This window comes from Mastigoproctus giganteus, chromosome 9 (assembly GCF_048544385.1).
Source record: "Mastigoproctus giganteus isolate SK-2022 chromosome 9, ASM4854438v1, whole genome shotgun sequence".
Taxonomy (NCBI): Eukaryota; Metazoa; Arthropoda; class Arachnida; order Uropygi; family Thelyphonidae; genus Mastigoproctus; species Mastigoproctus giganteus.
In genome coordinates this window covers 126,761,274-126,774,423 of record NC_143583.1, presented here as the reverse complement: position 1 = coordinate 126,774,423, position 13,150 = coordinate 126,761,274, and the positions used below count along the sequence as shown (strand labels likewise).

The window sequence follows — 13,150 nt, the reverse complement described above, 5'->3', positions numbered from 1 at the left end:
AGTGAAAAAGAGAAAATTATAATTCTTTTTAATTGTTAAAAAATTATTTCCACGACATTAAAAAAAAGCTGACAACTTCCACATGACATTAAAAGAAACTTTAAAAAGAAAATTAAAAGAAACTGACATTATTTATGACTTCTATAAAATACAGAACAGGTTCATTATCAATTGCAAAAAAAAAACTGAATAAGCCTAAGAAAATAAATACTACTAAATCAACCAGAATTTTAATGATATGTATAATATGCCCATACAATAAATAAATAGCTTAAAATAAAATTTTTACAAGGGAAAGTTAATAAAATAAAAGTTCGGTATATCAATTTGAAAAAGAAATTAACCAAAAATACAGGATAAACAAATTATTTTTACAGCTTCAATGTCAAGTTATAAAATTTGAATTAGAAAAGTGGGGGTTATCTATTCTGGGACCATCAAAAAGGTTTATTGGCATGTAGTATAAATGTGTGTCTATGTGCTAGCATTAGCATTAGTAGAAGCATATGATGCAAGAAAGCAATTTTGGAGCATCAGCCAAAAAAAAAAAAAAAAAAAAAAACATTTCCCGTTTACCCATCCTTTTGATCCACGTGATGTTACATGTACATGGATGGCCACATACCTGAAAGCCTCAACAGTTTTGGGATTGTCCCATGTCATGTTGTTAACTTTAATTTCAAATAAGGCTGCACTGAGTATGGATCCTTGTGGAACTCCCTCTTTCTGAATGTGAGCTGTGGACAATGTGTTTTGATAGCAGACCTGAAAAGAGTGCAGACAAAGAGAATTCAGGATTATCTCAGGGAGATGACCCCTTAGCTCCAGGTGGAAAAGGTCCATAATAATACCATGTCGCCATATAGTCTTAAATGCCTTTTCGATATCTAATTTAACCATCACTAGATGTTATTTCATGAAAAAGGCATTGTGAATCCTGGATTTAGCTTTAATGAGTATGTTGAGAGTGGATCTGTTCTTATGGAAGCCATACTGATGGTCTGATAAAAGATTCTCTGAATCTAAGATCCATGTAAGCCTCATATGAACCATCCTCTCAAGAGTTTTTCTCATGCAGCTTGTAAGAGATATTAGTCTATAATTTTTATGGTAATTATGGTAATTATGAAGGAATGGTGCCAGGAAAGAGGGTAAGTATTTTCTTAGATCTGATTATTTTATTTTTATTTTATTTTTTTTGTTAGTCGTTGGCACATCGGCTTCTGTGGCCATAATGCACCTCCCAAAGTTTTTTTTTTTTTTTTTTTGCATTTCACACTGATCCAAGCCCGAGGCGGGATTCAAACCCGTGACCTTTGGGTTGTCAGGCAGGCACTTTACCCACCTGGTTAGCCTGGTCGGCAGAAGATCTGATTATAAAAAATGAGTAGAGTCTGCAAGTACTCTTCAAATAGTTGTTTAAGCATAAAGTAATGAATATTGTCTGGCCTGGCAGCACTATTTGAAGATTTATTTAAAGATTCCTTGAGTTCTGTTAAAGTAAATGGTTAATTGTATGGAAGCAAAATATGTGTGGAGAAGTTAATTTTGTGGCATTCTGCATCTGCTTTGATGTGCTGAAAGGAGTCAGTGTAAGAGGCAAGAGCAGATACTATTGAGAATGAATCTGCTAATGCATCGGCTATTTCTTTAGGATCAGAGTGATCTTTGCCATTCCAGTGGAATATTGGAGAAAGAACTTTCAATTTAGAACTTGTATTCTTTTCCAGATATGCCGTGAGTCAGTGTTTTTGTTGATAGTTGAGGCAAATGTGATCCAGGAGTCTCGTTTAGCTTTCCTCCTATTTTTTCTTGCTTTTACTTTAATTATTTTATACTCAATGAGATTACTGGTGGTGGGAGACTTTCTCATGATTGGCATCAGAGCAATCTGTATTCCACCAGTTGTTTTGGTGGGAGCACTTGTGAGGTCGTGATTTTGGAATGGAGTCTTTAGCAGCAGTTAGGATTTGATTAGTAATGTAGGTGTCAATAGGTTGTTGTTGTACATAAAAAAAAAAAAAAAGTGCAGCCATTATCAACTCACTGCAGGATGGAAGCCTCCTCAACAATTCATGCTGAAAAAAATGGACCACAATTTGCCACGCTGGTCCAGTGCGGGTTGGCAGATCGACCGTATTCAGCAGTCAGGGGCTTGACCCCCGGTCTACTCAAAGAGCGCGTGCTACTGCACTCCCACTCCTGACCACTCGGCTACGGATAACTCCTGTCTAACTGGACCTGGGTGGAGTAGCTGTCCCAGTTTGCCTTGTTAAACTTCCAGGCAGAACGTTGATCGAGAGTTGGAGTTACCCATATTTGTAACGAGCAAATGATTAGAAAGTGATCGCTGTTTAAAGGATTGTTTATCACTGACCATTTTATATTTGGAAAGATTGATGGTGAGCAGATTGATAAAACTATCACAGATGTAGATCCAGAGTTTAGCATAGTTAGGTTGACATTATTTAAGAATGTTTCAATCAGTTTGCCTCTTTTGTCTACTGCAGGCAAACCCCATAATGGAGGGTGGCCATTGAAGTCACCAAACAGACCAATTGGGGATGGATGTTGCATAAGATTATCAAGTTCTGTGTTGGAAAATGGTTAAGGTGGAATGTATATAGAAGCTAGGGTTATTAATTGAAATACGTGCTGGTGCAGCTTCTAGGCTAGTTTGGAACTGAATGTGCCTGGATGGTATGTTTTATTTCACAAGCACTACTCCTCCATGGGCAGGAGACTCCAAGACCTTGTCTTTTCTAAACATTGTGTAATTTGTAAATTTTGGTAAAGCTTGTAATGATAAGAAAGTTTCCTGAAGACATACTCCTACTGGATTGTATTTAATTAGTAAATCTCTTAAGTCATCAGATTTGCTGCTTAGTCCTCTGCAGCTCCACTGTATGATATTAGACATTATTTAGGTTTAGTTATGGCAGATTGGTCTGATTGTTTGAAAGTGGAGCATTTCTATCTGTCTTGTTTTATTTTTTCAGGAAAAAGGGGGCATCCAGAATCCATGGTGTCATTTGCATGCAGTTCTAAAATGGGTTATTTATTATCTAAATGCTCATCTACATCGATACTGTTGGTGAGGGATTCCATTTTTTTGAGTCTGAGTCAGATTTCAATTTTTCTTTGTCAACTGGGAATGGAGTATCAACAGGGATGTTGATTGGGATATTTGTTGCTTTGCTAGTTTTCTTTGGAGGAATATAGTTTTTAGCGGTTGTAAGCGTAGATTTCAACCAGTTTTCTAGAGAGGTGTTAGGTGGGACCGATACGTCGTTTGAGCTGCAATAGAACAAAGTTTCAAGTCTGAGCTCCATAGGAATGACTACTAGGGCATGCTCAACATAACTTGCCTATGTGCCTCATGAAATGTAACTTTATTTTCAATTTTTTTTTTAAATTTTCTTTCCTGTTATCCATAGTTCACAAGTTTTGAAAAAGGCTGGATGGCTTCCTTTGTAGTTTGGACAAACAGGGGTTGTGAGTGAGCAATCTGCTTGGGTATGTTCTTTAGAGCTGCAGACTGGACATATGGCTTCACATCTACATGATTGCTACGAATTACCATGTTTCTGACATTTAAAGCAGTGAATGAGATTTGGAATATATGGGCGAATCCGACAGTTTAGATAGTCGGCTTTAATCGAGGATGGTAAATCTGGAGCGCTGAATGTCAGAATGATGGATCTAGTTGGAATGAGATTTCCATCTTTTTGGTCATGATTAAATGGTCATGATTCCATCTTTTTGGTCATGGTTAGTTGTCTTACCCCTGGTGCCGTAAGACAACTAAAACACTTTACCAACTAAGAAATATTGTTCAAGATTTAGGCCTAAATGGATGTCAGATGAACTAATTAGACATGTGGCAGAGAACAAAAATCCATGGGATACATATAAATTAACAGGTGACACAGAAGCCTATGATAGATATAAGCTGGTCTGTAACCAAGTCACAACAGAGGTTAGGCAGGCAAAGGCAAATTACGAGAAATCTTTGGCAAAGGATGGAAAGAGTTCTTTTCTTATAAAAACCCTAAAAGGAAGGAGATGAATCAGATTGGTCCCCTTGATATCGATGGGTAAACCGTTGATGATCCTGCTCAGGTAGCTAACAAACTAAATGACTATTTTACATCTACATTTCACACATGAGAAGGGAGGGGAATGCCAGAGGTGTATTAAACTCTGGCAGTAAGCTAGATAATCTTGTAATAACTGAGAGTAAAGTGGAGGAGAACCTGTTGAAGATAAACATAACAAAAGTATCTGGGGTGTATGGAATCTATCCAGTTATATTAGAGGCAGCAAAGGAAGTAAGCAAACCCTTAGCCATAATGACAGATTCTTTGGACTCAGGGGAGGTACCCATGGACTGGAAATGTGTAAATGTGACCCCAATTCACAAAGGGGGTTCATCAAAAGGTGACAAGTAACTACAGACCAAAGGGGGAGACAGGTAATTACAGACTCATTAGTTTAACTTCTGTTCCAGGGAATTTAATGAAGGCAATGGTTAAAGAAGCATTGCAGGATCATCTGGACAAAACTTCTGTTATAGCTCAGACACAGCATGGGTTTGTTAAGGGAAAGTCTTGTCTGACCAATTTGACTGGATACTATGATGTAGTCACAAAGGAACTGGATGCAAAGAATAATTTTGATATCATATATTTGGATTTTAGAAAGGCTTTTGATACTGTTGCACATGGAAGACTGCTGCACAAATTGAAGCAGTGTGGCATTGGAGGCAAATTGCTGCTATGGATAAAGGTTCAGTGGGAGAAGACAGAGTGGTAATCAATGGACACTGCTCTTCATGGAGTCCCCCAGGGTTCAGTGTTGGGTCCATTGTTGTTTTCTGTATTCATTAATGATGGTATATCAGGCTTAATGTCCAAGTTTGCAGACGATACAAAGGTCGGCAGGGTTGTTAATGACACTAATGACAGTACGCTGCTGCAAAAGGATCTAGAAAAGTTGAGTAGCAACTGAAGTTTAACATTGCCAAATGTAAAGTACTGTATATGGGAAGCAGTAACCCCAGAGTAATGCAGCAACTGTGTGGTACTACACTGGCAGAGGTAGAGAGTGAAAAGGATCTGGGAGTAATTGTGCAGGCAGATATGAAGTTTTCTGAGCAGTGCAGACGGTTTGCAAGAGTAGCCCATGGCATCTTGTCAATGATATACAGGAACTTTTCTTGCAGGGATAAGGAGGTGAGGCGCCTCTGTAGCCAGGTGGCAGGAGCAGCAGTGTGTAGCACACGCTTCTTGATTAGACCGGGGTTCGAGCCCATGACCACCAAATTCGAAGGATGCGGAGAGGTCAGGGAATGACCACCGCATATCCCTGGAGCAATATGGCCTTAGTTGCTAATGCTCCTAAAAACCAAATAACAAACAAACAAACATAAGAAGGTGATTATCCCCTTGTATAAGGCAATGGTCGGGCCACACCTTGAGTACTGTATACAGATCTGCAGGCCTCATTTTAAGAAGGATGTAGAGCTGATGGAACGAGTACAGAAAAGGGCAACAAGATTAGTGAATGGAACAAAGGGTTGCTCTTACGAAGAAAGGGCTTAAGTTTTGCAAATTAGTGTCTGGAGACTAGACACCTGCGAGGTGATCTGTATAAAGCCTTGAACATGCTCAATGCGGATGGGATTCTTCCTCTTGCTAGAATAAATCGTCTGAGAGGGCATAAATTCAAATTGAGAAAAGACAGTTGTAGGATATATGTGCTGAAGTTTGCCTTTAGCCAGTGGGTGGTTGATTGTTGGAACAAACTTCCAACTGTCGTTTTAGAAGTTGATTGCTTAAACAGATTCAAGGTAGAACTAGACAAACATTTTGAGTGGGCGGATGAGTGAAATGAGAAGGGGGGGTTTGGCTGATGCTATATAAGCTTACTTTCTTGCATCACGTGTCCCTTGCTAATGCTAATCTCTATCTAATAATTTTCATGTAAAAATGTAATTATGTATTCATTGTACATAAAAATTTAATGCAAATGATTTGTCTTATTTATGCCAATAAAGTATGCTTATACAGTTATTTAGAAATTAGTGTCTTTAAATAAACTGTAGAATCACCATTATTATAATAAATTAAAGTAATTAATTTAATATTTTTATATATTAAAGCATTACCATATTCAGATGGTGGTATACATCTTTTAAGCTCCAGGTCTCCATGGCATTTACTATAATGTGCTATAAGCTTGGGAATAGAAGAAAAGCTCTCCTCAGGTTTACTTGCTCCAATTAGAAGATATTCCTCATTTTCCCCTTGACAGATACGGAAAGTTTGAGGTCTGCCTGTACTACCGTCAGGTAAGGCTGGTCCACAAACATCAAGGCGGTATTCATCATAACTGGATGTACTTTCTCTTAAAAGAAAACTCCCGGGTTCATTTTGGCACTTTTCTTTCAGCTTCTGGTATGCAAACTGGCAACTACAAAAAGAAGAAAGCTGATATTTATGTGGTAAAAATAATACAAAAATGTCATTTTAAATTCATATTTTTGTGAAGACCAGGTTTAATGTCTGTTATTTGGCAAGTATCTAGAAGTACTACAAAAAATAAATAAATACTGGGAGTAAAGCATTGTTTAAATATTTCAAAACTAAGATGAATCATTAATCTATTCACTATAATAAGAATAGCAATATTAATTATCCATATCATTACTGTTTGCTTTTATGATATTAAATTTTATTATTTATTTATTTAAATTTATATTATACTATTTATGTAAAATTACATATTTACAAAACACAACACATTTCATTAAGAACCAAAGTCAGAACAAGTAGCCTGTTCTGATTTTCTGCCTCATAATTTCATGGTGATAGGTACTGCACCATACCATATTATACCTTATTGTTTATACTTGCTCATCTATCTAGTTCATCTATCTATTCAAGGATGTTCATCTATTGAAGATTTTCAACTGCAGATAGAACAAATGTTACGGATTTTGATTAATGCTGTATAGCAAATCACTACAACTGCAAATATACAGACTCTGCCAACAACACATGAAATAAAAGTATTTAAAATATAAAAATGTTTTAAATAGTTTAATAATAAATGATATTTTTAATTTAAAGTAATTTTAAATAACAATATTTTTAAAAAATGATAAATAAAAATAGAAAAAAATTACACTGAAATCCTCAATTCAACAAATGATGAGGATGAAGAATGTAAATTGTCCTGGCATTAACATCCAGACACCTGCATATCTACAAATAACCTTTATTTAGAGAAAAACTAATGTGTGCTGAAACCTTTAGCCTTTAGGGAACACAGTCTATTTTTTGTAAAAATACTCCAATAATCTGCCAGTCTTGGTTTTTTGGTTTTTTTTAAGGCACAAAAATGACTATGGTTATAATGCACCAAGTCACAATTAAAATTTAAAAAGGTTGAGATTTTGGTAACCTTTAAAAAGGTTACCTTGTTGAAAAAGATATATCTACATCAATCAATAAAAATCAGTATTGCAGTAAAAAAGAGTTATTTATATTATATGAGTATTCTTGCTAATGGCTTGTAAAAAATTAAAATACGGATAAAATCAGACTGAGTGTATAATGCTCAGTCAATATGACTAAAAGCATTAAAATATGCTTAATGGATAAAATGGTGTCATACTGCTCACACACAGGAGGGTCCCTCAGTAGAAAAGTATGTGTCAGATGACTATGTCCTATGCGGAGCCGAGAGAGAACAAGTTTCTCTTTATGAACCCGATGAAGGCTAGACTACTGTGGTTTTCTTTGTACAGTAAGACCCCCCCCCCTGTAGATACGGGGAATGCGTTCCAAGATCTACTGTGGATGGCTGAAACCACAGATATAAGCAAACACCTGCTGACCCCATATATAACGTGATTTTCTTGTACATACATACATATAGTAAAGTTTAATTGATAAATTAAACACACAGTAAGACACTATCAACATTATTTTACGGTAATAATAAAGTATAGCAGACTCTCGGTTTACCGGGAAGCGGATTAACCAGGACACTTCAAGACTCCAAGTTAAAAAAAAAAAAAAAAAAAAAATCAACCAGAAATCATAAAATTCAAGTAATAGCTAGAATAGGTATAAACAGATATTTTGTGAGTCGCAAATGAGCGACAAGAACCGGTGTTATAAGTTGTCATTGGGAGATTAGTGTACTTATTATCTTGCAACTCCCACTGTCTTCATACCTACCGCTCAAAAAAAAAAAAAAAAACCCCAAATGTTGTTTGATTTAGTCCGTCGTGTCGGTTGTGTTAAATCTCTAAAGAACCATTATAATGGTGGTGACCAAACCATCGCGACATTGTAAAAATAAAGGGAAGCTATTCGATTTAAAATCGACATCGTAAAAAATAAAGGGAAGCATCGTATTGGACATGCAAGGCGAGTAGTACATGTTAAGTTTTAACCATGGGTAACTGAATCAGTGGATACGAGGGCACAACTGTAGTCTCTATAGGGGGACTGACAGGATCCAAGATTCTTTGTCAGAGCTGCTGATTTTGCTGCATTATCAGCCAAATTGTTTCAGATAAGGCCGATGTGGCTGGGGATTCAACAGAAGTGAATAATGAATCTACCTTCACAGAGAGAGAACATATCATCTGCTGAATGTGAGACAGGGTGGGATGAGTGGTGAATCTCACCACTGATAGAGCCTGAAATGCACTCAAAGAATCGGTATATATAATAAATCGATGGTGTTTTCGTGTTATGTGATCCAAGGCTAACTCTATAGTGTGCAGCTCTGCAATGTATATGCTACATTTAGGGGGAATCTGCTCAGATATACTATAGTCAGAACAGACAGCTGCAGATCCCACACGATTCTGACTTCAAGCCGTCAAGTACAGTACCATCAGTGACTCGGCTGACGTAATACTCAACTTATGGAAATTTGACTTTACGTAAGTTTTTGTCGGCTGGTGCAAACTTAAAACCGTGGAAACATATTTTGCATCCCGTAGGAATAAATGGAGGAATCGTAAAAGTATCGTAATGTGAACCCAATAACACATTTTTTTTTTGGTAATTCATTCCAAGACCTTGGAAGTTTCGCTATATAACTAAGTTATTTATCTCTCTAAAAAGGTCATTTTTATAATGGAAATGGACACTACACTTTCATCATTATCATAATTATGTTCTGTTATAAGAATCAATTTTGAACACCTTTGTGATATTTTTCTAAAACACATTTCTGGAGATCACTACCATAAAACAAAAACAATTTGCACTTTCCGGTTTATTGGGCTTTTCTGTTGGTGAAAACTAAATTCTGTGGTTTTTTACATTACAGTATGGTGAAATGAGTTCCCCTTCATTGAAATCTTCAATCATATAAAAAAACATAAATAAATTTTCAGAATCTTCTCTTCATTCCCATTTACTTATTACACCGGTGAAGATTCAGGGACCAATGGAAAGTGCAATTGCTGGCAGTGCTAGGAAACAAAATAAAATTGATTTAGAAATGAAGATGATTAATTAAGAAATACGAAGCAGGACAAAGTTTGTCATCTATTGCACAGAATTAGGTCTTGCTGCTTCAACAGTGAATACTATTTTAAGGGACAGTGTGCGTATAAAAGAACATGTTAAAGAATCAATGCATTTAAGATCAACAGTGATCACAAAACAGCATTCAGGTGTTTCAATCGAAGATGGAAAAGCTATTAATAATATGGATGGAAAATCAGATTCAGAAGCAAGTGCCCCTGAGTCCAATGGCCATTCAAGCAAAAGCAAGAAGTATTTATGAAGATATTAAGGGTAAGTACAGTGAACCCCAAGCCAAGTTCGTGGCAAGCAACAGGTGGTTTAGTAGGTTCACGCATCGCACTGGTTTGCAAAACATTGAAGTATGCGGTGAAGTCACCAGTTCCGATTCTGCAGCTGCAGAGAAATTTTGTGATGTGTTGGAAAAAACCCCTTCTAAATCTCCACAGCCCTCAACTTCCGCAGCGGCGTGCTGATCAACTGGAGAGTTAATTCTAACCCGATGCTCGAAAGGAAAAATTTGCTGATGTTATGCCTGTCTCCTCTCTCTTTTTGTAATTTTTCCTGCACATGAGATAAAAAATTTGAATAAATAATTCTATTTACATGTTCGTCGAACATTTCTTTTTTGTTTCAATCAAATTCGCGAGTGCTGCATAAGCATTTAGGGAGATTCCAACTTACATAGAGTTCTGCGGAATGCAACCCTTAAGTAAGTCGGGGAGTCCCTGTATACACAGGCAAGAAGTCAAAATGTTCAGCTCGGTGTTGTGAGTAGAGCTGAAGGTAGACAGACAGCAGGCAATGTATCTGGCAATTCAGTTTTTAAAGGAGAAGTCACATGCTGGAGTTAGAGCATGCAACGGTGGAAGGGGCTGCTTGGGTGATAGTGCAACCTTATCTAGCGTGAGGTTCAGCTCTCTGATTAGCTCTTGGACGTGCATACCGAATGGATGGTTGACCGGCTGATGCATGTTATAAAGATTTTCCCATCGTAGCTCAAAAACAGATGTCTACATTGGGTGGTTTGGCAGGGTGTTCAGCTTAAAGGCATACTGTTTTCGTCGAAGCAACAAGGATGGTTCATTTGCTTCAACAGATAGACGGACAGGAAATGTTCTAAATGCACCAGTAGCAATGCAGACAGCATGATGGTGGATGGGACCAAGCCACTGAAGGATGCTATTCCTAGCAGACCCTTACATCTGACAAACAATCTAATTTTGACTGCATAAGTGTACAATACAAATGGAGTAACATGCACCAGTCTGCACCACAACAGATAGAAGCGAGTGCGGAAAGGTTCAGTCCTCTCGTGCATTTGGTGTGTAGCTGATGAATATGGTGGAGAAATTTTAGCTTTTTGTCAAATATGAGTCCCAAGAATTTCGTTTCCACTACTTCTGGAATAGTACATTGTCTAATGTCTTAATTCAGGTTTGGGATGAAGGTTATCATCATCATCATGAACTTGGTCTGGCTTAGGTCTTTTAAGACCTGTTCCGTTGTAGCTCTTGGAGGTGGTCTTGATCTTGTCATCGTTGTGGTTGACCAACATCTCACTTGCCTGTAGGTTTGTAGTTAAAGGATAATTTTGGGATCCGGTCTGGGTTCATTCTTTCTATGTGGCTGATCCATTTTTCCCGATACCGTTTTATGTCATTTACTATGTTATCTACTTTTAATTTCTCACGGATATCTAAATTTCTTTGGTGGTCTAGTCTTCTAAAGCCTAATAATGGTCTTAAAAATCTCATTTATGCTGCTTCTAGTTTGTGTGCATATTTCTTATTTATGACCCAAGTCTCACAGCTGTAGAAGAGGGCTGGTTTTGAAGTGATGTTGTGCAGTCGTAATTTTGTTTCAGTTGTCATTTGTTTTCCGAAGTGGCGTTTAATCGTTCCATTCATTTTATTATATTTTTGTAGTTTAGTGTGGATGTCTTTCCCTTCATTTGATATTAAATTTCCCAAATAGCTGAAGTCAGATATTTGTTCTATTATTTTATCATCGATAACAATTTTGACTCTTTGTATGTTTTTTCCCCATAATCCTATTGATTTTGAGGTGGAGATTTTCATCTCGTACTTTTTACCTATTTTATTAAGTTCATTTGCTGCTATCTGTAGTTCATCTTCGGATTTTGCAATTATAACTTGATCATCAGCATATAATATAGTTTGGATTTTATTCCTGTTGTTCAACTGTATTCTGTTGTTAATTGTTTGTTTCCATTCTTTAAGAATTTTATTGATGTAGATATTAAATAAATTTGGTGATAGTCCACATCCTTGTTTCACTCCTTTATTGGTGTTAATTAGGTCTGATATTTGGCCATTAGAATATTTTATACAGACTTTTGAGTTTTTATATAGGCTTTGGATCGCTTTCCGGAGTTGGGTTGGGATATTTTCTTCACGTAGAATCTGCCAGTTTTTCTCGGTTTACATTGTCATATGCTTTGTGGAAATAATACATGCAAACGGTTTTCTCTGATGAGAACCTGAAACCATTGGCCACCGCCCAAGAGTTAAGACGATCAACAGCTTGTTGGAGTTGCCCCTCTATAATTTTCATGTTGCATGACTGGAAAAAAATGCTGCAATCATCAACATATGGTGCACTCTTTACGGTTAGGGAAAGTTGTTTGAGAGTTAATTTTAACGGCAAAAAGCATAACACTTAAAACAGATCCTTGCAGTACTCCCTCCTCTTAGCAAAATGACAGAGAGGGTGGATCCTACTCAAACTCGGAAAAAATGAAAAGATAAAAAGTTAAGCTCTTAAGACCGCTAAGACCAATGTTGTAAATATATCTTTTAAAATGCCAAAGTCCTCCCTCCCCTACCACCCCATATATTTCGCCTGGTGAGGCATGGGCATACCTTACTGACCCCATACTTCTGTCTTTCCCCCAGTCTTCAGTCTCTTCCCCCCACTCTGACTAATACGCCAGCGTAAACCCCACACAACTAATCAAAATTAACGATTTCTAAACTGAAAACTGAACCATATTAACCTCTCCTGGCTTTTCTAAACTTAAGTGCCCCCGTTTTTTTTTTTTAGGTCCTAGCCACCGAAATCTCAGGAAATTAGGTGGCAGGACCAGCCAGAGTACATATAAGCTACTGGGTTCCTGGTCTGCCTCCACGGGGCGTAAGTGGGGCAACGTTGGGGGCCCCAGTTAGGGTTTAGTGGCTAAACGACCAGAAGAACAACAGTACACGACATTAAACGATCCAAGACCCACACATTTAAATCTCTGGCATTCACAGCGTACTGTAACACACCACAATGTAAACTACGTGGAGATGGGGGAAACCCCTGGTGCCGCTTGACCCTAAACACACTTACACTTACCACCTTAGAGCTGGTTGCCTGGTTAACAGAATATGTAAAACAGATCCAGGATTCCTTTTTGCCCTAACTTCAGATATAACGTGTTTTAGCGTGTGCACGTTTAAAAGCTATGAGATTGGCTGTGGCAGGATATCGGCAAAATATATCTCCCATACTTTGTTTTGCACCTTTTTTGCTGCTGTACATTCTGAATTCCACCCTGGTCTGGGAAATGGTGGAAATTGGGTAGATGT

At 37.4% G+C, this 13,150-nt stretch overlaps 1 protein-coding gene across 1 annotated transcript in view; it reads right to left on the bottom strand.

Annotated features, from left to right (window-relative positions):
- Positions 1–13,150, bottom strand: part of hop (tyrosine-protein kinase hopscotch) — a 215,831-nt gene that overhangs the window by 124,374 nt on the left and 78,307 nt on the right. The window contains exon 7 of the mRNA XM_090380791.1: positions 6,170–6,474. Coding sequence (XP_090236917.1) covers positions 6,170–6,474 — 305 coding nt within the window. The remainder of the gene's footprint in view (positions 1–6,169; positions 6,475–13,150) is intronic.